This window comes from Erinaceus europaeus, chromosome 12 (assembly GCF_950295315.1).
Source record: "Erinaceus europaeus chromosome 12, mEriEur2.1, whole genome shotgun sequence".
NCBI lineage: Eukaryota > Metazoa > Chordata > Mammalia > Eulipotyphla > Erinaceidae > Erinaceus > Erinaceus europaeus.
The window spans coordinates 100,012,841-100,032,830 of NC_080173.1; the positions used below are offsets into that span (position 1 = coordinate 100,012,841).

Genomic DNA, 19,990 nt, shown 5'->3' on the forward strand with positions numbered 1-19,990 from the left:
AGATGACATGGGAAAATTAGGACGCTGGAAGACACTGGCTATTACCAGTCTCAAAAAAGAAGAAAGAAGAGTTTAAAACAAAGACTTTGGTATCCATTAATTAGAGGAGAGAGGAGAGAGGAGAGAGAGAGAGAGAGAGAGAGAGAGAGAGAGAGATGAAGAGAGAGAACACCAGAGCATAGCACCAGCACGTGCACTCCTAGGGGTCAGATTTGGGGCTGCATGTTTGAGATGCCACCCTTTACCCCCTACAACCTTCAGGGCTGCAAAGAAAAAATAGTTATGGGAAATGAACAGGGGCTTAAGAATATTTGGGGGGGGGGACTAAGGCATAATTATTATACAAAAAGATTTTCATGCCTGAGGCTCCAAAGTTCCAGGTTCAGTCCCCACCACCATAAACTAGAGCTGAGCAGAATTCTGGCAAAATACAAATTATATAGATGTATGAAATCATGTCTGTGGGAGGTTCTAATTGCAAACAAAAACAAAACAAAGCAGGAAGCAATGACAGCTGAAACTTCTCAAATCTGACAAGTCAAACCAAAACACCAACAGGAGAAACCCAAAGAAATTCCGGCCCAGACTGATCATAATTAGCCCAGGCGGTGGCACAGTGGGTAAAGCACTGGACTCTCAAGCATGAGGTCCTGAGTTCAATCCCTGGCATCACATGTGCCAGAGTGATGCCTGGTCTGGTGTCTCCTCTCTCTTGCTCTCATTTTTGCTCTGTCTCTCTCTCTCTCCTCTCTCTCATGAGTGAATAAATACATAGCTTAAAAACTGAAAGAAACAGAAGGTAAGAATAAACAAAAGTGACAGCACAATGAAGGTGCCCTGGAGGCAAATCTGAGTGCAGGTGGCTGCAGGACTCTGCAGAAACCACAGAGGCCTGACGAAATTGGCACAGTATTTTTCCAGTTGTAAAAACCAGGCTCTTGGCTGCCCCATCACGGCAAGATCTACCACAATGCTGGGCATGTAGGAGACCCTCCGTCAACCTCACTCACTCACTCACTCACTCACTCACTCACTCACTCACTCACTCACTCACCAAATGTTGAAAGGCCTCCTGCGGGCCAGCATTATGGTCTTGCTGAGATGGGGTGGCCCCGAATCCTGTTTTTTCTTTGCAACTGGAAAAACCACGTCAACAGAGCAGCAGCTTGTGAGGGAAACCTCGCGGCCGTGTGGCCGGACTCAGCAAGGCTTCACGCTGCTCCTCAGGGGTGGTGTTTCCCTTTCATGAGAAGCCCAGCACATCCGGAGGGACCCATTCAGTGTCCCCTTCGCGTTTGTTACGACCGACTGGGGCCACCGCTCAACAGAAAGTAAACCCCTGAGGCTCTGGGAACCCTGAGTTCAGCTGGGGCTTGGGAGACAGGCGTGCTGTTCTCTGGGGTAGGGGTGGGGCTCGACTTCATTTTGTTTGACTCTGCCTAGGGAACTGTGGGTGGGACTTGAAATCCAAGGAGTACTAATTTTCCCCCCTAAGGTATGATTTTATTTTGTTTTAGATTTAATTATTTATTTCTGGATAGAGACAGAGAGAGATTGAGAGGGGAAGGAGAGATAGAGAGGGAGAGAGACAGAGAGACACCTGCAGCTCTGCTTCACCACTCATGAAGCTTTCCCCCTGCAGGTGGGGACCAGGGGCTTGAACCTGGGTCCCTGTGCACTGTGATGTGTGCTATTAGCTAGGTGTGTCACCGCCTGGCCCCATGAGTCCTAATTTTTTTTTTCTTGCCTCCAGGGTTATCACTGGGGCTCGGTGCCATTGTTCCTGGAAGCTGTGTTTTTTCTTTGATTTTTTTTTTTTTTTTGATAGGACAGAGAGAAATGGAGAGAGGAGGGGAAGACAGAGAGGGGGGAGAGAAAGACAGACACCTGCAGACCTGCTTCACCATTTGTGAAGCGACTCCCCTGCAGGTGGGGAGCCGGGGCTCAACCCGGGATCCTTGTACGTTTAACCTGCTGTGCTACTGCCTGACTCCTGAGATAATAATTTTGTATGGTCTGAGAATATTGTCATAAATATCCAAATGGTCCTTGACAGAGAAAAGCTCCCCCCCACCCCAAGAGATGACCCCAGGACAAGTGTTGAACTCGACTGCCACAGAGCACAGATGTTAAGACAGCAGCAGACAACCATCCCAGAAGGAACAAGGCATTTCACACCCCTCAAGATGATTCACCATGCCAATTATGTCATTTCTTCCTTAGTTTTTATCCTGTCTTTTATTCGATTTACATTTTTAACTATTTAATTTATTTACTAGACAGAGACAGAGAGAAATCAATAGAGGAGGGACAGATAGAAATGGAGAAAGGGGGGAGTCGGGCGGTAGCTCAGCGGATTAAGCGCAGGTGGCGCAAAGCACAAGGACCGGTATAAGGATCCCGGTTCGAACCCCGGCTCCCCACCTGCAGGGGAGTCGCTTCACAGGCGGTGAAGCAGGTCCGCAGGTGTCTGTCTTTCTCTCCCCCTCTCTGTCTTCCCCTCCTCTCTCCATGTCTCTCTGTCCTATCCAACAACGACAACAACAATAATAGCTACAACAATAAAACAACAAGGGCAACAAAAGGGAATAAATAAATAAAATAAATATAAAAAAAATTAAAAAAAAAGAAATGGAGAGAGGGAGAGAAAAAAAAAGAAATGGAGCGTGAAAGAGAGACATTTACCACTTGTGAAGCTTCTCCCCTGCTGGTTGGGACCAGGGGCTTGAACCTGGGTCTCTGAGAGTTGTAACAAGTGTGCTTCACCAGGTGGGCCACCTCCTGGGCTCTGGTTACATCTTAAAGTTCATGTTCAAGTGATCCCCACCCCCCGACCCTTGCCTCTAGGGTTTATCACTGCGACTGCTGCTCCTTTTTTTTCTTTTGATTTGACAGGACAGACAGAAATTGAGAGGGAAGGGGAGATAGGAGGAGAGACAGAGAGACACCTGCAGCCCTGCTTCACCGCTCACGAAGTGAACCCCCTGCATGTGGGGAGGGGGGCTCAAACCTTAGATCCTTGTGCTTGGTGACGTGGGCTTTCTCTCCCTTCCTACCTTCCTTTCTTCCTTCCTCTCTTTTACTTTCTTCTTTCCTCTCTCCCTCCTCCCCTCCCTTTTTCTTTCTTTCTTCCTAAAATTTTCTTTATTCGTTAATGAGGAAGATAGGAGATAGAGAAAGAACCAGACATCACTCTGGTCCATGTGCTGCAGGGGATTGAACTCAGGACCTCACGCTTGAGAGTCCGATGCTTTATCCACTGCGCCACCGCCCGGACCACTCAAATGATTTTCTTCTCTATTTTTTTTTTTTAAATAGGCAATTTCATGCTCCCAAGATGGGACATAAAGTGGTGGTGTTTGACATCTCTGCCATCAGGAGCTTGTGGGAAACACGTGTCAAGAAGCATAGAGCCCGGCAGAAGAAGGAGGCGGAGCGGCTTGAGCAAAGTGCCTTGGAAAAGTTCGTGTTTGCGGCAGTGGTGGTGGGCAGAGGTGGGGCAGGCAGTGCCCTGTGAGAGCGTGGCCTGTCTTCTGGGCTTTGTCACCGTCATTTACTTGTCCCTTGGGCTTGCCGAACCTTCACACGGTCGACCGGAGTCAGCTACATCCACTGTGGAAGGATCTGTTTCCTTCCTTCCTTCCTTCCTTCCTTCCTTCCTTCCTTCCTTCCTTCCTCTCACTCTTTCTCTCTCTCTTTCTTTCTTTTAAAAAATATTTTAAGACAGAGAAATTGAGAGGAGAAGGGGCAATAGAGAGGGAGAGAGAGTTAGAGAGAGAGATACCTGCAGCCCAGCTTCACCACTTGTGAAGCTTAACCCTCTGTAGGTAGGAACCAGGGGCTCGAACCCGGGTCCTTGGGCACTGTAATGTGAGCGCTTAACCAGGTGTGCCACTGCCTGACCCACACCCACTGTGGAAGCACCTGTCCGTTTTCTCTTCCCACGACACATGTGGGTTTGTGGAGAGCAGAAGAGGGGACCTGTCGTCATCTGACTTGTGAAACACCACGCTGGGGGTGGGGTGGGGAGGGGAGACACTATGAGATGATGGTGGTCCGTCATTGAGGAGTGATGGGGAGGCTGGGGACCCCTGAGCCGGGACCAGAGTTTATGTCTTCATCTACACGAGTGACATCTCCAAGGTGGCTGATGGCGGGGTCCTAAAGACAGATGTTTTATAAACCAGGACTGGCTAGACATTCTCTCGTCTTCCCCCAGCTCCGGTTTATGGTGGGGCTGGGGCTTGAACCTGTGACCTTTGGTGCCTCAGGCATGAAAGGCTCTATGCACAACCACTTTGCTGTCTCCCCAACCCTCTCTGTATATTCCTAACCAGATGTCCTGGAAAGATGAACACACTTCTGTGGCTCTGCATCAAATCAAATCAGAACAAAACAAACTTTGGGCTGGCATCCAGCAAGGTCAAAAATTATTAGTCAGGGAGTTGGGCGGTAGCACAGTGAATTAAGCGCAGGTGGCGCAAAGCCCAAAGACTGGCGTAAGGATCCTGGTTCGAGCCCCCGGCTCCCCACCTGCAGGGGAGTCGCTTCACAGGCGGTGAAGCAGGTCTGCAGGTGTCTGTCTTTCTCTCCCCCTCTCTGTCTTCCCCTCCTCTCTCCATTTCTCTCTGTCCTATCCAGTGACAACGACATCAATAACAACAACAATAATAACTACAACAATAAAAACACAAGGGCAAAAAAAGGGAATAAATAAATTAAAAAATTATTAAAAAAATTATAAGTCAAACACCTTCAATGAAATTTCAGTCAGGAATTTCAATTTTTTAAAAAAAGATGTTATTTATTATTTTTTAAAAAATCATTTATTTATTTACCCTTCTGTTGCCCTTGTTGCCTTTTTATTGTTGTCGTAGTTATTGTTGTTGTTATTGCATCACTGTTGTTGGATAGGACAGAGAGAAATGGAGAGAGAAGGGGAAGACAGAGAGGGGAAGAGAAAGACAGACACCTGCAGACCTGCTTCACCGCCTGTGAAGCGACTCCCCTGCAGGTGGGGAGCCAGGGGCTCAAACCAGGATCCTTACGCCAGTCTTTGGGCTTTGCGCCACATGCCCTTAACCTGCTTAGCTACTGCCCGACTCCCGATCTTATTAATTTATTGGTGAGAAAGATAGGAAGAGAGAGAGAAAGAACCAGACATCACTCTGGTACATGTGCTGCCAGGAATTGAACTCAGGACCTCAAGCTTGAGAGTCCAATGCTTTATCCACTGCGCCACCTCCCGGACCACCAATCAGGAATTTCATTTCACTCACCTTCTCTCTCCCCTACCCTTCTTCTTTTCAAATTAGTTTATTTATGGGGCTGGGTGGTGGCTCACCTGGTTGAGCGCGTTACAATAAGCAAGGATCTGGGTTCTAGCCCCCGTCCCCACCTGCAGGGGGAAAGCTTTGTGAGTGGTAAAGCAGTTCTGCAGGTGTCTCTCTCCCCCTTCCTCTCAATTTCTGGTAGAGTCTATCCAATAAAGATGATACAAAATTTTATTTATCGATACGAGACAGGAGAGAGAGAGAGGCAACTGCACACACTATTCTGACATGTGGGGTGGGTTGTCCGGGATGAAATTTAGACCCTCACTCTCCCAAACTCCATCCACCCTGCCACCCACTGGGGCCGCACCTTCTCCTCTCTGTTTTCATTAGTCACTCATAACTCACGTTTCCCAGGGCAGAGGGGAAGGAGGACCCAGGAAAGGGTGCTGGTGGGTGGGAACCCACATCAGGAGAGATGCCTTCTGCACCGGCCCCGGGGAGACCCCAGGAGAGTCATGCCGTCCTCTGCTGGCCGTTTCAGGATCAAGGCGGAGTGGAACTTCGTGTCTGAGTGCCGGAAGAAAGGCATCCCCCAGGCTGCCTACACCAAGAATGGCTTCACAGACACCAGCCTGAGGCTCCTGGAAAAGGTTGAAAGAAACGTTTTCACGAGACAGAGTGGACTTTCCAAAGAGAGAGGCAAACCACACAATCCGTTTGTATTTGAAATTTCGGGGCAGCACTGGAAGGTGAGTCCTGGTCTTCCTCCCCTGACCCCCAGTTCTGCTCAGTTCTGGTGGAGCTGGGGCCGTCCACTGGGAGCTCAGTCACCGTGCTCACGTCTCCTCAGCCCCAGGCCCTGTGCAGCCAGTGGGTGCTTGAGGCAGCCTGCAGTGCTAGGCTGAGCTCAGGAAAAGCTTCCTTGGGACTCAGGAGGAGTTGGTTTCTGCCCAGAACCCACCTCTCTCTACCCTGGTGAAAGGTTTTATTTTATTTTATTTTTTTAAAGTTTTTTATTTTTTTTTAAATTTATTTATTCCCTTTTGTTGCCCTTGTTGTTTTATTGTTGTAGTTATTATTGTTGTAGTTTATTATTGTTGTCATTGTTGGATAGGACAGAGAGAAATGGAGAGAGGAGGGGAAGACAGAGAGGGGGAGAGAAAGACAGACACCTGTAGACCTGCTTCACCGCCAGTGACGTGACTCCCCTGCAGGTGGGGGTGAAAGGCTTTAGTGAGGTGCAGTTGGGCCCCTCGGGGTCCAGGAGGGACTGGGGCCCCAACAGTGCTCCCCAGAACGCCGCAGCCTTAGACATGCTGAATCCTCCACACATCTTTTTTTTTTCTTTTTTTAATATTTATTTATTTATTTTCCCTTTTGTTGCCCTTGTTGTTTTATTGTTGTAGTAGTTATTATTGTTATTGATGTCATTGTAGTTGGATAGGACAGAGAGAAATGGAGAGAGGAGGGGAAGACAGAGAGGGGGAGACAGACAGACACCTGCAGACCTGCTTCACTGCCTGTGAAGTGACTCCCCTGCAGGTGGGGAGCCGGGGGGCTCAAACTGGGATCCGGGGGGATCAAACTGGGCCGGTCTTTGAGCTTTGCACCACCTGCGCTTAACCCGCTGTGCTACCACCCGGCTCCCCTCCACACATCTTTTATTCCAACCTTTCACCTACCTATCATCAGCTCTCCTTCTCTTTCCTTCCTCCTTCACTTCATCTCCCTCCCCCGTCGTCACTATCACTGTTATTATACCAAAGCTTGAGTCTGGGGCCTACGGACTCGGCTCTGGTTCCCTGAGCTATTTCCCCAGGTGGTTCACGGCGGTTTTGAAACTGGGCTTGGGTGAGCTCTGCTTGCTCTGTGAAAGGGATGTAGAGATGCTGGGTAAGTCTGAAGCTCGCAGCACACGGCTTTACTTCCTGCTTTTTCATTTACTTAAGAAAGATTTAGTAAAGTGGCGGAAGGCCAGGTGGTCTCACTCATGTGGAATCTAGAGATCTGATTTGCACGAACTGCCAAAAACCCAAACAAAACAACAAACAAAAGCCCCGGAAACATAAGCAAAGCAAACTAAGACTTGTGAGGACTCCGGTGGTTTTCTTGGGGAGGTGGGAGGGTGGGGAGACAGGGCTTTGGTGGTGTGGAGCCCCACACTGTAATCTTGCAATCTTATAACATACTCTGAATTACAAATAAAAAAGATTTACGTATTCATTTTTTAATTTTTATTATTTATTTTGGCCTCCAGGGTTATTGCTGGGGCTCAGTGCCTGCACCACAAACCCACTGCTCCTGGAGGCTTTTTTTTTTCCCTTTTGTTGCCCTTGTTTTATCATTGTTGTGGTTATTATTGCTGTTGTTACTGATGTCATTGTTGTTGGATAGGACAGAGAGAAATGGAGAGAGGAGGGGAAGACAGAGAGGGAGAGAGAAAGACAGACACCTGCAGACCTGCTTCACCGCCTGGGAAGCGACTCCCCTGCAGGTGGGGAGCCGGGGGCTTGAACCTGGGCCCTCGTGCTGGTAATGTGAGTGCTTAATCAGGTGCATGGTTAAGCCTGGCCTCTTCTTACTAATTCTCTATGAGGGAGAGAGAAGGAGAGAAGAGAACGAGAGAGAGGCCAGACCTGCGGCACCTTCAGTCCCGGGACGGACCTGGGGCCCCTGCCCTTGCGTCCTGGCCGCTGCTGCCGCGTGGCCCCCGGCCGTGTGCCTTACCTTTGCCATGCTGCAGAGCTTCACCTGGTTTTGCAAATACTGCTCGGACGGACGTGACTCACTCCATTACAGGAGCTCCCGGACTCGCTGAAGGAGCAGGGGCACCTGCGAGAGTGGCACATCAAGGACACCCGGGTCCAGGTCATTCCTGCCTACGTGGGGCTGTTCCGAGCCATGACGGTCCTGCACCTGGCGCACAACCAGCTCTCCCAGCTGCCCGCTGAAATCGGTATGTTCCTCAGCAGGCGCGTTCCTTCTCCTGGTCTGCAGCTGGCGGGCAGGGCCCCTCTCTGTCTGCCCCCTTCCTAGGGGGTCCCGCTCCGTGTGGCTGCCTTCTGATAGGGGCCGGTGACTCCACGCTCCCACATGTGAGACTCAGCACACGCTGACATGTGCCCACCTGCCCCAGAGCTGGCCGTCTCAAGGTGTGTCATGCGGCATTCACTATAAACAGCACAAAGTAATATCGTCGTCAGCACCTTCAGAGAGAGGAGGGGAAAGAGAGGGCATTTGGAGGCAGTAATGGTGTCATGAGTGGCATGGAGAGGAAGAGAGGACTGGATCAGGAAGAAAAAAGGGGCAATTGGGAGTCGGGCGGCAGCGCAGCGGGTTAAGTGCACGTGACACAAAGCGCAAGGACCGGTGTAAGGATCCCGGTTCGAGCCCCCGGCTCCCCACCTGCAGGGGAGTCGCTTCCCAGGCGGTGAAGCAGGTCTGCAGGTGTCTGTCTATCTCTCCTCCCTCTGTCTTCCCCTCCTCTCTCCATTTCTCTCTGTCCTATCCAACAACAATAATAACTACAACAACAAAACAACAAGGGCAACAAAAGGGAATAAATAAATAAATAATTTAAAAAAAAGTTCTGTTCCAAAGGGGCTGGACAGTGGTGCACTAGGCTAAGCATACATAGTACTAAGCACAAGGATCCCGGTTCGAGCCCCCGGCTCCCCACCTGCAGGGGGGTCGCTTCACAAGTGGTGAAGCAGGTCTGCAGGTGTCTGTCTTTCTCTCCCTCTCTGTCTTCCCCTCTTTCGATTTCTCTGTCCTATCCAATAACAATGACAGTAATAGTAACAACAATGGACCCCCCCCCCAAAAAAAAAAAAAAAAAGATGCTCACAGGAACAGTGGATTTGTGGCATGGGGATGAAGCCACAAATGTAGGCAAAAAAAAAAAAAAAGCTCTGATCCAGGCAGAAAGGTTCTATCCCTGCGCATCTGAGCAGTGCTCGAGCTCACTAAGGGACACTGCCATCTTGTGGGGACGTGGTGTGTGTGTGTGTAGTCAGCGCGGGGCTGGAGGGAGGGGCTCAGAGCAGCGGCCTGGGGGATCCTGGCTCAGGGTTGTCGAGACCCACACCACAGCAGCTCTGTGGCTCAGGCTGTCCTTAGCCTCTTACTGTTTCTCTCCTGGAACTATTGCCAGACAGTTGCCCTTCCTTTCTGCAGATGGTTTAGGCAGGTTTCGTTGTTTATTTATTTAAATTTTTTTTGCCTCCAGTTGCTGAGGCTTGGTGCTGGCACCACAAATCCACGGTTTGTGGAGGCTATTTTTCCTCCCATTTGTTGGATAGGACAGAGAGAAACAGAGAGAGGAGGAGGAGGTAGAGGGGAAGAGAAAGACACCTGCAGACCTGCTTCATCACTTGTGAAACTTCCCCTCTTCAGACGGGGAGCTGGGGCTTGAACACACGTCCTTGTGCATAGCCTAGTGCTACGTGTCTTAGTCAGGTGTGCCACTGCCAGGCTCCCTGTTCTAAATATTTTATTTGGGGCATTAATGGTTTACAGTAAATACAGTTGTCAGAACATGTGTAAAATCTCTCAGTTTTCTGCAAAACACTCTCTCCTCATCACCCCAGCCTGGGTCCTCCCTCACCATCAGGTCCGGGACCCGAAAGCCTCCCCCCGGCCCTTTCCTTTGGTGCAATACACCAGACCCAGTCCAGGTTCTTGCCTGAAGGTGGGTCGGGGTGGCAGTGGAGAGGAATCAGACAAGACACCGGTGGTGATTAAAGCACAACCAGACCCAGGGTCTGCTTGTCTGACTTATTCAAGCAAGCAAGCTTCTTTTATACTTTGCAGTCCAGCTGTTTGCGGCAAGAATACAGTAAGACATAAAAGGTGATAAACAGATGATATTGTAACAGAGCACGATAACCTTTATTATATCTCTGGTCAATAGTTTTCCGTATCCTCCTTACTGCATTCCCATTCCGGGCGACATGTTTTGTAATACTGGTTTAGCCGCTTAATTACAGCTTGTTTTTGTTCCTTAGTGCATATACACCAAGGTGGACCTTGTCTAGCCAATCTTTCCATGAACCCCAGATGAGAATACATTGTTCTTGCTTTGTTAATATTTACCCAACGAAGCCTTTCTCACCATATGCTCCTGTATAAGGCAATGGAGGGTTGGGAACTCTCTGTAACCCTTTAGACCTAGGTGGCTACCAGAGTTTCCCATTAAGCTTGTAAGCAATCCATGGGGGTCCCTGTGCTGTGGGAACTGTCTTTCTGTTATTAGTTTTCTTATTCTTGTAGGGTTGGGGTCTAGGTGCTTGAGTAGGCCAAGGAGCTAACAGCTCAGCCCTTTGTAATGTTGCCAGAAAATCTCCACTGGGTTTGTTTGGGAAATACTGTCTGGCAATTTCTGACAAGAGGGGTTGTTTACAATTTCCACAGGGTGGTTTCTGGAGTTGCTTCAGTGTAGGCACTTCAGTGGGAGTTGGACTTTGCACCGGGTTCTTATACAACTCAGTGTTCCAAGTCATCTCTAGTAAGAATAACATTCCCCCTGTTATGGCACCTCCTTTCCCAGGAGGAGTCCTTCCGTGAAGGAGTCCTTTTCCTCTGAGACCTTGTCATACAGCGAGGATAGAAGAGGCTGTGGCTAGTTCTCATTGGTGTTTTCCCTTGTGTTATGATCTTTTCTTTCTTTTTTATTTAAAATTATTTTTATTTATTGGATAGAAACAGCCAGACATTGAGAAAGAAAGGGGAGATAGAGAGGGAGAAAGACAGAGAGACACATGCAGCCCTGCTTCACCACTCCTGAAGCTTTTCCCCTGCAGGTGGGGCCCCAGGGGCTTGAACCCAAGTCCTTGTGCATTATAACATGTGCACTCAACCAGGTGCACCACCAGCAGCACCCCTTCTGTTTTTATTTCTCAGCTTCTTTTTTTTTTAAATTATTTATTTTCCCTTTTGTTGCCTTGTTGTTATTACTGTTGTTGTTGGATAGGACAGAGAGAAATGGAGAGAGGAGGGGAAGACAGAGAGGGGGAGTGAAAGACAGACACCTGCAGACCTGCTTCACCGCCTGTGAAGTGACTCCCCTGCAGGTGGGGAGCTGGGGGACTTGAACCAGGATCCTTACGCCGGTCCTTGCTTTGCGCCACTTGCTCTTAACCTGTTACTCTACCGCCTGACTCCCAGGGCATATTGTTTCTTAGGAAGCATATGTCATAATTATATATAGAAGAATATGAAGCTAAGGAAAGTGGGAAATCTCATGCATTCTTATTTATTTATTATTTATTTTACCAGACACTGCTCAGCTCTGGTTTATGGTGGTGAGGATTGAACCTGGGACTCTGGAGCCTCAGGCATGAGACTCTGTTTGCCTAACCATTATGCTAGCTATCCCCCTGCCCAATATTATAAGCAGTCTGATTGTTTTGGCTATTTATTGTATACACAGAGCGTTGTGCAAATGCAGCACCCAGCTTGGGTCCCCTCAACCATAGTGGCCACATGCAGCTGGACCCAAGCTCCCCAGGAGCTGCGCCTCCTCTGACGCCAGTACTTGCTCCTAAAGAACGTTCACCACACGGCTGCAGAAGCGCTCATGCTCTGTGAGGCCTGGGGTCCCACCTCAGCTTCATGCTCTGTGAGGGCTGGGGTCCCACCTCAGCTTCATGCTCTGTGAGGGCTGGGGTCCCACCTCAGCTTCATGCTCTGTGAGGGCTGGGGTCCCACCTCAGCTTCATGCTCTGTGAGGGCTGGGGGTCTCATCTCAGTTTCATGCTCTGTGAGGGCTGGGGGTCTCACCTCAGTTTCATGCTCTGTGAGGGCTGGGGGTCCCACCTCAGCTTCATGCTCTGTGAGGGCGGGGGGTCCCAACACAGCGTCATGCTCTGTGAGTGCTGGGGGTCTCACCTCAGTTTCATGCTCTGTGAGGTCTGGGAGTCTCACCTCAGCTTCATGCTCTGTGAGGTCTGGGGGTCTCACCTCAGTTTCATGCTCTGTGAGGGCTGGGGGTCCCACCTCAGTTTCATGCTCTGTGAGGGCTGGGGGTCTCACCTCAGCTTCATGCTCTATGAGGGCTGGGGGTCTCACCCCAGCTTCATGCTCTGTGAGGGCTGGGGGTCTCACCTCAGCTTCATGCTCTGTGAGGTCTGGGGGTCTTATCTCAGCTTCATGCTCTGTGAGGGCTGGGGGTCTCACCTCAGCTTCATGCTCTGTGAAGGCTGGGTCCCACCTCAGCTTCATGCTCTGTGAGGGCTGGGGGTCTCACCTCAGCTTCATGCTCTGTGAGGGCTGGGGGTCTCACCTCAGTTTCATGCTCTGTGACGGCTGGGGGTCCCACCTCAGCTTCATGCTCTGTGAGGGCTGGGGTCCTACCTCAGCTTCATGCTCTGTGAGGGCTGGGTCTCACCTCAGCTTCATGCTCTGTGAGGGCTGGGGGTCCCACCTCAGCTTCATGCTCTGTGAGGGCTGGGGGTCTTATCTCAGCTTCATGCTCTGTGAGGGCTGGGGGTCTCACCTCAGCTTCATGCTCTGTGAGGGCTGGGGGTCTTATCTCAGCTTCATGCTCTATGAGGGCTGGGGGTCCCACCTCAGTTTCATGCTCTGTGAGTGCTGGGGGTCTCACCTCAGCTTCATACTCTGTGAGGGCTGGGTCTCACCTCAGTTTCATGCTCTGTGAGGGCTGGGGGTCTTATCTCAGTTTCATGCTCTGTGAGGGCTGGGGGTCTCACCTCAGCTTCATGCTCTGTGAGGGCTGGGGTCCCACCTCAGCTTCATGCTCTGTGAGGGCTGGGGTCCCACCTCAGCTTCATGCTCTGTGAGTGCTGGGGGTCTCATCTCAGTTTCATGCTCTGTGAGGGCTGGGGGTCTCACCTCAGTTTCATGCTCTGTGAGGGCTGGGGGTCCCACCTCAGCTTCATGCTCTGTGAGGGCGGGGGGTCCCAACACAGCGTCATGCTCTGTGAGTGCTGGGGGTCTCACCTCAGTTTCATGCTCTGTGAGGTCTGGGAGTCTCACCTCAGCTTCATGCTCTGTGAGGTCTGGGAGTCTCACCTCAGCTTCATGCTCTGTGAGGGCTGGGGGTCTCACCTCAGTTTCATGCTCTGTGAGGGCTGGGGGTCCCACCTCAGTTTCATGCTCTGTGAGGGCTGGGGGTCTCACCTCAGCTTCATGCTCTGTGAAGGCTGGGTCCCACCTCAGCTTCATGCTCTGTGAGGGCTGGGGGTCTCACCTCAGCTTCATGCTCTATGAGGGCTGGGGGTCTCACCCCAGCTTCATGCTCTGTGAGGGCTGGGGGTCTCACCTCAGCTTCATGCTCTGTGAGGTCTGGGGGTCTTATCTCAGCTTCATGCTCTGTGAGGGCTGGGGGTCTCACCTCAGCTTCATGCTCTGTGAAGGCTGGGTCCCACCTCAGCTTCATGCTCTGTGAGGGCTGGGGGTCTCACCTCAGCTTCATGCTCTGTGAGGGCTGGGGGTCTCACCTCAGTTTCATGCTCTGTGACGGCTGGGGGTCCCACCTCAGCTTCATGCTCTGTGAGGGCTGGGGTCCTACCTCAGCTTCATGCTCTGTGAGGGCTGGGTCTCACCTCAGCTTCATGCTCTGTGAGGGCTGGGGGTCCCACCTCAGCTTCATGCTCTGTGAGGGCTGGGGGTCTTATCTCAGCTTCATGCTCTGTGAGGGCTGGGGGTCTCACCTCAGCTTCATGCTCTGTGAGGGCTGGGGGTCTTATCTCAGTTTCATGCTCTATGAGGGCTGGGGGTCCCACCTCAGTTTCATGCTCTGTGAGTGCTGGGGGTCTCACCTCAGCTTCATACTCTGTGAGGGCTGGGTCTCACCTCAGTTTCATGCTCTGTGAGGGCTGGGGGTCTTATCTCAGTTTCATGCTCTGTGAGGGCTGGGGGTCTCACCTCAGTTTCATGCTCTGTGAGGGCTGGGGGTCCCACCTCAGTTTCATGCTCTGTGAGTGCTGGGGGTCTCACCTCAGCTTCATGCTCTGTGAGGGCTGGGGGTCTCACCTCAGCTTCATGCTCTGTGAGGGCTGGGGGTCTCACCTCAGCTTCATGCTCTGTGAGGTCCGGGAGTCTCACCTCAGCTTCATGCTCTGTGAGGGCTGGGGGTCTCACCTCAGTTTCATGCTCTGTGAGGGCTGGGGGTCTCACCTCAGCTTCATGCTCTGTGAGGGCTGGGTCCCACCTCAGTTTCATGCTCTGTGAGGGCTGGGGGTCTCACCTCAGCTTCATGCTCTGTGAGGGCTGGGTCCCACCTCAGCTTCATGCTCTGTGAGGTCTGGGAGTCTCACTTCAGCTTCATGCTCTGTGAGGGCTGGGGGTCTCACCTCAGCTTCATGCTCTGTGAGGTCTGGGGGTCTCACCTCAGCTTCATACTCTGTGAGGGCTGGGTCTCACCTCAGTTTCATGCTCTGTGAGGGCTGGGGGTCTTATCTCAGTTTCATGCTCTGTGAGGGCTGGGGGTCTCACCTCAGTTTCATGCTCTGTGAGGGCTGGGGGTCCCACCTCAGTTTCATGCTCTGTGAGTGCTGGGGGTCTCACCTCAGCTTCATGCTCTGTGAGGGCTGGGGGTCTCACCTCAGCTTCATGCTCTGTGAGGGCTGGGGGTCTCACCTCAGCTTCATGCTCTGTGAGGTCCGGGAGTCTCACCTCAGCTTCATGCTCTGTGAGGGCTGGGGGTCTCACCTCAGTTTCATGCTCTGTGAGGGCTGGGGGTCTCACCTCAGCTTCATGCTCTGTGAGGGCTGGGTCCCACCTCAGTTTCATGCTCTGTGAGGGCTGGGGGTCTCACCTCAGCTTCATGCTCTGTGAGGGCTGGGGGTCTCACCTCAGTTTCATGCTCTGTGACGGCTGGGGGTCCCACCTCAGCTTCATGCTCTGTGAGGGCTGGGGTCCTACCTCAGCTTCATGCTCTGTGAGGGCTGGGTCTCACCTCAGCTTCATGCTCTGTGAGGGCTGGGGGTCCCACCTCAGCTTCATGCTCTGTGAGGGCTGGGGGTCTTATCTCAGCTTCATGCTCTGTGAGGGCTGGGGGTCTCACCTCAGCTTCATGCTCTGTGAGGGCTGGGGGTCTTATCTCAGTTTCATGCTCTATGAGGGCTGGGGGTCCCACCTCAGTTTCATGCTCTGTGAGGGCTGGGGGTCCCACCTCAGTTTCATGCTCTGTGAGGGCTGGGGGTCTCACCTCAGCTTCATGCTCTATGAGGGCTGGGGGTCTCACCTCAGCTTCATGCTCTGTGAGGGCTGGGGGTCTCACCTCAGCTTCATGCTCTGTGAGGTCTGGGGGTCTTATCTCAGCTTCATGCTCTGTGAGGGCTGGGGGTCTCACCTCAGCTTCATGCTCTGTGAGGTCTGGGGGTCTCACCTCAGCTTCATACTCTGTGAGGGCTGGGGGTCTTATCTCAGTTTCATGCTCTATGAGGGCTGGGGGTCCCACCTCAGTTTCATGCTCTGTGAGGGCTGGGGGTCCCACCTCAGTTTCATGCTCTGTGAGGGCTGGGGGTCTCACCTCAGCTTCATGCTCTGTGAGGGCTGGGGGTCTCACCTCAGCTTCATGCTCTGTGAGGTCTGGGGGTCTTATCTCAGCTTCATGCTCTGTGAGGGCTAGGGGTCTCACCTCAGCTTCATGCTCTGTGAAGGCTGGGTCCCACCTCAGCTTCATGCTCTGTGACGGCTGGGGGTCCCACCTCAGCTTCATGCTCTGTGAGGGCTGTGGTCCTACCTCAGCTTCATGCTCTGTGAGGGCTGGGTCTCACCTCAGCTTCATGCTCTGTGAGGGCTGGGGGTCTCACCTCAGCTTCATGCTCTGTGAGGGCTGGGAGTCTCACCTCAGCTTCATGCTCTGTGAGGGCTGGGGGTCTCACCTCAGCTTCATGCTCTGTGAGGGCTGGGGGTCCCACGTCAGCTTCATGGAGGGTAGCTCCCCCTGCTCCCACCTCCCACACCATGTTGCCATGTAGGAGTGACAGAGACTGTGGCAAAAGTCCATGATGAAAAATAACAGATGTCAAAGAGTCCTGTATTACAAAATTGTGTTTGACATCTTCCTCGTCGATGATTTATAGAAGCCTTTTACATTTTTGTTCTTTTTTCTTTCTTTCTTTCATTTAATGTTTTTAGATTCTTTCTTTCTTAGAAAGATAGGAGGAGATAGTTCGCGTGCTGCTGGGGATCGAAATCGGGACCACCTGCTAGAGAGGCCCCACCTCGCCCCTGCGCCCCTCCCGGACCACTGGCTTTTTATTCTCTACAGGCCTAAAAGCACTTACCCCATCAATGTTCATCTGTGTCCTTTAGATCTCTCTCTCTTTTTAATATTTACTTATTTATTTTCCCGTTTGTTGCACTTGTTGTTTTTCCCTGTTACTGATGTTGTCATTGTTGTTGGGTAGGACAGAGAGAAATGGAGAGAGGAGGGGAAGACGGAGAGGGGGAGAGAAAGACAGACACCTGCAGACCTGCTTCACCGCCTGGGAAGCGACTCCCCTGTGACTCTGGGGGCTCGAACCGGGATCCTTGTGCTTTGCGCCACCTGCGCTTAACCCATTGCACTACCACCTGACTCCCTAGATTTTTTTAAAAAACATTTATTTATTATTGGATAGAGACAGAGAGAGACTGAGAGGGGAGGGAGAAATAGAGAGGGAGAGAGACAGAGAGACACCTGCGGCTGCGCTTCACCACTTGTGAAGCTTCCCCTCTGCCCGTGGGGACCAGGGGCTCGAACCCCGGTCTTTGATCAGTGTCTGTGTGTGCTTCACCTGGTGCTCCACCGCCTGGCCCCCTTTCACTTGCTTTTTTTTTTTTTGACAGGTTGTTTGAAGAACCTGAAAGAACTCAATGTGAGCTTCAATCATCTGAAGAGTATTCCCCCCGAGCTGGGAGGCTGTGAAAGCCTAGAGAGTCTGGATTGTTCTGGGAACCTCGAGCTGACTGAGCTCCCCTTTGAAGTAAGAGAGCGAGCCCCTCAAGGTCTGCCTTGCCCTGCTGTTGCTGGCGGCTTGGGAGGGTCTAAGCTACGGAGAAGGAAGGAGGCTCGGGGATCAGATCCCGGCTGGCGGAGCGACCCAGGCTGAGCCCGACCCCCGCAGCCTCAGAGGGAGCCTCGGTGCTGTGGCCTCACTCTCTGCCTTCTGTCTTTATCGGGGGAAAAAAATCTCTGTATTGTATGCTGCTTGGCTGTGTGCACTCAATTCCCACCTTCACAGAAGTTCTGGGCTGTTTCGTTGTTTCTTTCTAGCTAAGTAATCTGAAGCAAGTTACATTCATTGATATCTCAGCAAACAAATTTCCCAGCGTCCCAGTGTGTGTCCTGCGGATGTGTCACTTGCGGTGGTTGGATATCAGCAGCAATAACCTGAGAGACCTGCCGCAGGATGTAGACAGGTAGACACCTGCGTCCTGAAGGGGAAGAGTGGGACCCGCTGCTAAGGCCGGAACCACTGTTAACCCTGCCGGCGCACATAGCTAGCTCGCCAGTGTGCTTGGAAACCAGCTACTTTTCCAGTTTACCGTCTTCAAAACATTACTTTGGTTCTTTAAAAATATTAAGAAAAATCATCTCTGGGGGGTCGGGCGGTAGCACAGTGGGTTAATCGCCCGTGGCGCAAAGCGCAAGGACTGGGTCAGGATCCCGGTTCGAGCCCCCGGCTCCCCACCTGCAGGGGAGTCGCTTCCCGGGCGGTGAAGCAGGTCTGCAGGTGTCTGTCTTTCTCTCCCCCTCTCTGTCTTCCCCTCCTCTCTCCATTTCTCTGTCCTAGCCAACAACGACAGCATCAGTAATGACTACAACAATAAAATAGCAAAGGCAACAAAAGGGAATATAAATATAAAAAAACATTATCCTTTAAAAAATTATCTTTATTTATTTGTTGGATAGAGACAGTCAAAAATCGAGAGGGGAGGAGAGATAGAGAGGGTGAGACAGAGAGACACCTGCAGCCCTGCTTCACCACTCGCAAAACATTCCCCCTGCAGGTGGGGACCAGGGGGCTTGAACCTGGGTCTCTGTCTGTGCACTGTAACGTGTGCGCTCAACCAGGTGCGCCACCACCTCCCAGTCCCTGACTTTGGTTCTTTCTTTACAGAAGACAGATCCTAGTCTTCATCGTCCACATGTGGGCATGTGTGCAGTTGAGCGGGTCTTTATTTCAGTCTGCAGTAGAACGACAGCACTCATTATTCTGCGGAGTTGGAGTAGATTTATTATGAAAGGATAGAAAAATATCACCTGGGGCCAGGCGGTGGCATATTGGTAGACTGTATATATCACAGTGACAAGGACCCAGGTTCAAGCCCGCAGTCCCCACCTGCAGGGGGAAGCTTTGTGAGTGGTGAAGCAGGGCTGCAGGCGTCTCTGTCTCTCTCCCTCTCTCTTTCCCCCTTTCCCTCTCAGTGTCTCTATGTCTCTATTAAATAAACAAACAAATAAATAAGTAGACAATTTAAAATAAAGCATATGGTTTGTGTTTTGAATACCAGAAAAAATATTTTTACTCATTTATTAACTTATTGCATTTCATCCTCCAAGTTGATATGTTTAGGAGGTTTTCACATTGTATCGTTTATTTCATGTTTAGAACTACATCACTGGGGACAGGTGGTGGTGCATCTGGTTAAGTGCACATGCTACAGCGCACAAGGACTCAGGTTCAAGCCCCTGGTCCCCACCCGCAGGGGGAAGCTTTATGAGCGGTGAAGCAGGGCTGCAGGTGTCTCTCTGTCTCTCTATTTCCCCCTCCCCTCTCAATTTCTCTCTGACTCTATCTAGTGATAAATGAGTAAAATAAAAAGCATTTAAAAAAAAAAACTTAAGGGGCCAGGTGGTGGCGTACCTGGTTGAGCAGACATGTTCCAGTGCACAAGGACCCGGGTTCGAGCTCCTGGTCCCCCCCTGCAGGGGGGGAAAGCTTTGTGAGTGGTGAAGCAGGGCTGCAGGTCTCTCTGTCTCTCTCCCTCTCTCTTTCCCCCTTCCCTTTCGATTTCTGACTGTCTCTATCCAATAAATAAATAAAGATAATTAAAAAAAAAACTTAAAAGAAAAAAAACAACAACTACATCTCACTGAGTTCATTTTAGATGAACTAACTCGCTGACTCACCACAGTCACGAGCTTCCCTTAAGCTAAACTTAGTCAGCTGGGCTTGAAGTGAAACCACACCTCTGGTTTCCCCGTGCCCACGGCCTTCCCGTCAAGAGCTCAGCTGAGCTGGCGGGTTCAGAAACAGAAAGTCACGCAGATAGTGCCGCCACCCGTCACAGGTGACCTTTCTCGACTTCTGGTTCCTGGGCCGTGTCATCTATCACTGCTTCCCCGACCTCTGACACCAGGCGAGTTGTGTGAATCTGGAACCTGAGGGAACTTGGTGAAAAATTTGTGGCATCAGTCAAGCTTTTGCATATGAATGAGAGAAGAAAAACCCCGAGGGGCTCCAGTAAGTCAGAATACAGCGAAAAGACATTCAGATACGTGTGAAGCACACCTTGCTCGCTCCCTTTGAAACCTGTAAGGTCCTTTCTACGTAATTACCGTCTTTGTCATGATGGGTTTCACCAAAACACGGCTCAGTGCTGGCTCTTCCTATTTTGAAGCCAGAAAATAGGACGGTAGACTTTTAAGATATGCAAAAAGAAACATGCTGACCAAGTGTGATTATTTTCAGGGTTGGGGCTTGGTGCCAGCACTATAAATCCACTGCTCCTGGTGGCCATTTTCCCCCATGGTCTTG

The 19,990-nt window shown here is 51.2% G+C and overlaps 1 protein-coding gene across 1 annotated transcript in view; it reads left to right on the top strand.

Annotated features, from left to right (window-relative positions):
- Window positions 1–19,990, top strand: part of LRRC2 (leucine rich repeat containing 2) — a 38,078-nt gene that overhangs the window by 8,514 nt on the left and 9,574 nt on the right. Inside the window, exons 2-6 of the mRNA XM_007531428.3 lie at window positions 3,319–3,462; window positions 5,818–6,025; window positions 8,076–8,232; window positions 17,076–17,212; window positions 17,503–17,648. Of these exons, the coding sequence (XP_007531490.2) occupies window positions 3,338–3,462; window positions 5,818–6,025; window positions 8,076–8,232; window positions 17,076–17,212; window positions 17,503–17,648 (773 nt within the window). The 5' untranslated portion in view covers window positions 3,319–3,337. The remainder of the gene's footprint in view (window positions 1–3,318; window positions 3,463–5,817; window positions 6,026–8,075; window positions 8,233–17,075; window positions 17,213–17,502; window positions 17,649–19,990) is intronic.